General features: G+C 32.1%; 1 protein-coding gene across 1 annotated transcript; it reads right to left on the bottom strand.

Annotated features, from left to right (window-relative positions):
• Nucleotides 1-660: 660 nt before the first annotated feature.
• LOC134232607 (uncharacterized) lies at nt 661-2,531 on the bottom strand. The gene is made up of 5 exons (XM_062714604.1): nt 2,040-2,531; nt 1,771-1,907; nt 1,334-1,638; nt 944-1,066; nt 661-750 (listed from the first exon to the last, which is right to left on the bottom strand). The coding sequence occupies exons 1-5, from the start codon at nt 2,463-2,465 to the stop codon at nt 668-670; spliced, it is 1,074 nt and encodes a 357-aa protein (XP_062570588.1). The 5' UTR covers nt 2,466-2,531; the 3' UTR covers nt 661-667.
• Nucleotides 2,532-4,315: the final 1,784 nt, after the last annotated feature.

Genomic DNA, 4,315 nt, shown 5'->3' with positions numbered 1-4,315 from the left:
GAATGAGAAGCACACAAGGTCAGGCCAGTTTCCTCCACCACTACATCTCCAAATACTGATTTTAGTGCAATGTATTGCTGTTTTGCTTCATTTTCATGATCCTGGCCCCACTTCACAGCAGGGGGTAATGAACTGTATCTGTAAGAATAGGTACCGGTACATGTATTTGCATAGAAATGTGTGGAAAAAAATCTATTCAAAGTATTGATTACTTACTCAATCGCAATTACTTTTAAGTGTTTTTCACAACATTAATTCACATTTGGTAGGTAAATCTGGCAATTTTTGCTGTAGATAAATTTTTAGCAGATTTGCAAGTTCATATCATTTGCAAATATATTTTTCTTAAAAATAATTCAACAATTATAAGGAAATGTTCAAAAAGTAGTGGTCATCAACAGCATTTTGACCCAGATTCGCGAAATAAAATCAACGTAAAAATTTCCAGATTTACGGTAATAATAAAATGCTCTATTGTACTTATAACAACAATATAAGCAGTTCATTTTCTAAGAAATTAGTGTCAAATTGGTTTTTAGAACTTCAATGAATTACTCACTTGTGGAGACTTGATCCTTCAATAATATTATTTATCAAACTATTTGGACTACTTCCAGCCCTAAGAACTTGTCCAAAGATGGAACTTGTTATTCTGCCTCTGTGTAAGTCAAGCCACTGGACAAAGTCTTTGACCTCGAGTTGAGAACTCAATGAATTGCACCAAGTCATTTTCTATGGTGAGGGGAGGTACTGAATACATAAGACAAAAATACAAATATAAGTTGTTTTGATTTATAATATAATCTACATAAATATTAAATAGGTACTAGGTGCTATTAAGGTTTCAATGATATATATATATGTCTATATCACTTCACAACCTTGAAATATTTGAGAATGAAATTATGAAAAAATATTAATATACATAAGTATGTGTACTTACCATTTCCATGTTTGAACACTAGTTTTTCCATTTCTAGTGTTCGAGGATCAACTTCAGTACTTATTGTGACTTCCTCGGCTACATCTGGGACATCATCTGGTATATTCCAGAGGTGTGTTAATCCTAAAATATGAAGAACTGTATAATCTCAAATGTGAAATTTCACTTAATCTTTCAATTTGCCCCTTTTTTATGTAAACATTGACTTATCGGCTAATGACCATACAATCAAATTTTGACAAAAGAAATTTGAATGTACTAATAATAACATGTAAATATTACATGTATTAGTTTAATAAAAATGTTAAGTTGAATAAGGTGAATAATTTTACCTTACGATTAATGTAAAATATCCGGGTATTGCCATGTAAAGAGGAAACATATACATACCAGTGTTGGGAAAAACTTTTTTGAGCTCTTTAAGTTGATTCAAAGTATATTGCATATCAAAGCATCTGTCTTGAGGATGTCTTGGATCAAAGTCAAGCGAGGTCATCTTTTCCGGTTCAGATTCCAGTTGAGGTTTTGCAAAGGAAAGTTGACTGATAAGCTTAGGACTTTGATTTAAGTTTCTGGGAACAATCCATTGCCATAATTGTGAAGTGCAGCTCTCGTCACTACTCGGGCACTTTAAGCGATGCTTGCCATTTAATGCAAACAGCAATCCTCCGATGTGGCTGCAAGACTGAGCTAACCTATATGTAAAAAAATGAATCTAAATAAGATACCAAGTACCCGGTACTTGTACCAAGTAAGTTCTTATTAACTCATAAAGTCACTGATATAAAACATTTAAAAGTACAAGAAGTATGATGAGAATTTCTTACCCTACGGGACATTGACAATAAGCATATTGCACAGTACTTTCTTTGGTGTTTACAGTTAGGCATAAGTACACAGTGTATCTGTCCTTCTTCATAGATGCAAGACATGAAGCTTTAATGTACACAATTTCTTCATTTACCTGTAAATATTTTTGAACAGTTGATTAAAAGAAGTGTATATAATTATTATGTTTGATTGTTTGCTACTGTTAGATGTAGATTATTAAAAATAAATACATAAACAAGATTTACATGAAAGAACGATTGTATACCTGTGAGATTTGTATATCATGCACATCTCCAGCTTCAAAGTGTTTGACGGCTCTGTCCATTCCTTTGAAGTTTTGGACACCTCTGTCAGCACATGATGCACGGGCTCTAGTAACCATAAAATTGTAAATGTATGCAAAACTTGGACAGGGAAGCTGAGCATATGGCACTGTGGTATAAATGCTTTGATTAAATGGGGGCAGGATACTGTTGCACACTTGCACCTGATCATCTAATGTTGGAAACAAGCCGGTAAGATTACTATTTTGGTCAACTACTGGGGTGATATGCTGGACTGGAACACCATTTGTAAAGAGAAAATCTACCAACTCTTCCTTCTTTTTCCCTTTAACATCGAAACCAATGTCTTTGCACATTTTCTGTAGCGCTGTTTTGTTTACTTTCTTTAAATTGTCGCGCGAAGCCATGATGTTGTCAAAGACGCTTTCCTCGCGGAAGTAGTTATACGCATGCGCGAGAGTTAGCACGAAAAGGTTTATTAGACGGAGTCCAGGTTGAGTCAGGGCGTGATAGGGCTCGAAATATTTAAATGAATTAAGGCGTATTCCGCTTTTCCTAAGATGGATTACCTGCAAGGCGTATTCCGCCTAACTTGCAAGGCGTATTCCACCTGACCTGCAAGGCGTATTCCGCCTAACCTGCAAGGCGTATTCTGCCTTACTTACAATATGCGTATTCTGCCTAACCTGTAAGGCGTATTCCGCCTAACTTCATGTAGGCGTATTCCGCCCTACTAGCAAGGGGTATTCCGCCTAATGGTTAGAGAGGATTTTGCATAAATGTTTACATAATCTACATGTACTTATCACAGTGTATCAGATATTGTTGTTTCAGACTTTTACAAACTTAAGAATTAAACCAAAAAAAATTAAATTATACAAATTATATATCATTTATTTTTTAGTTCTTTAAAATTCAATGACTACAAAACATGTTTACATTTGAAAATGTCCTGCCTTGCCTTCACATGAAATTAAAAGATAAAAAATATTGTACCAAAACTTGATTTAACAATTTAGCTGTTGATTTACAACTGGTTAAATATATACAACTTTTATATGAATGACTTTTACATGAATACAGTTTACCCAAGAAAAAATAGAATAAGGTCGAAGAGAAGTGTTAATTATTTTTTTTTCATAAATATTTTAGTGTTTAACATTTAAATAACCTGGCTTCTCAAGTCAAGAATTCAAACAATTATTGTTAAACCAACACGAGCGCGGTTTCTTTGATCTGCGACAAACGCAAATTACAAGATGCTCCTAATTAATCTGGTATCTGTTAATTATGAAATCCTCTATGGATAAAAAACCCTCCAAATTTGTTCATTTCTTAAACTGCACCATTGTGCGTATTTATCCCGCAGCAAACCTATAAGTTTTACTTTCTATTTGATGAGGTGGGTTTTTTTGTGGAAATTCTATGCAATTATACAATACTAGTATACAATTAAAATATTCCGATGATATGTATATCGATCGTATTCATATCGATCGTATTTACTATCTACACTATATTCAATTCAATTCTTTATTGGCACTAAAACACATATACTATATACAACTATATATATAAGTTAAGGTGTCCTAAAATTTCTAACTTTCTAAAGTACTGTATATAACGAGGGTTGTCCGTAAAGTTTGTGGACAAACTAGGAATTAAATAAAAGCTGCGTCATTGATATTAATTATTAGCATATTTGTAATCCTTTAATAAATGTGAAGTGAGAAATGTAAAATCTTATTCAATTTCAAATGTTTTATTACAATTATGACTTCATAATTAGACTATAAGATATGTATGATAAACAAAATATTTATGTATCTGATTATATTCATATGTACATGTCTTTTTTGAATGCATATATTATTTGCATGAAAATGGTGAAAGAAGATAATTTTTAAAATGTTAAATTTACGTATCACAATTTTGTTGTTTAAAATATATTAAAATAAAATTGTTATTTACAATTTAAAAAATCACAAAATAAAAGAATAGACTTATCATTCATAAGTCAAATAAATATATATATATATATATAAATATATGTATCACTGGCACTAGTTAGAATACTATAATCTAGAATAATCTAACTGTGTGTCGGTACCGAAAGAACGTTTTATCTACATTGACACCTCAAATTTAATTACCAGGAATGGGGAAAATCAATTTACGCATATGGTACAATTAGAGGCATTTATAAAATAGATTGAAATGTACAAAAAAAATCTCTGTGTACGAGTTGACTTCTCAC

The sequence above is a fragment of the Saccostrea cucullata genome, unplaced genomic scaffold, assembly GCF_032062105.1.
Source record: "Saccostrea cucullata isolate Sc308-1 unplaced genomic scaffold, CSIRO_AGI_Scuc_v1 ctg4236, whole genome shotgun sequence".
NCBI lineage: Eukaryota > Metazoa > Mollusca > Bivalvia > Ostreida > Ostreidae > Saccostrea > Saccostrea cuccullata.
Note: the sequence above shows the minus strand (reverse complement) of the source record. Positions and strands in the feature narration are given on the sequence as shown.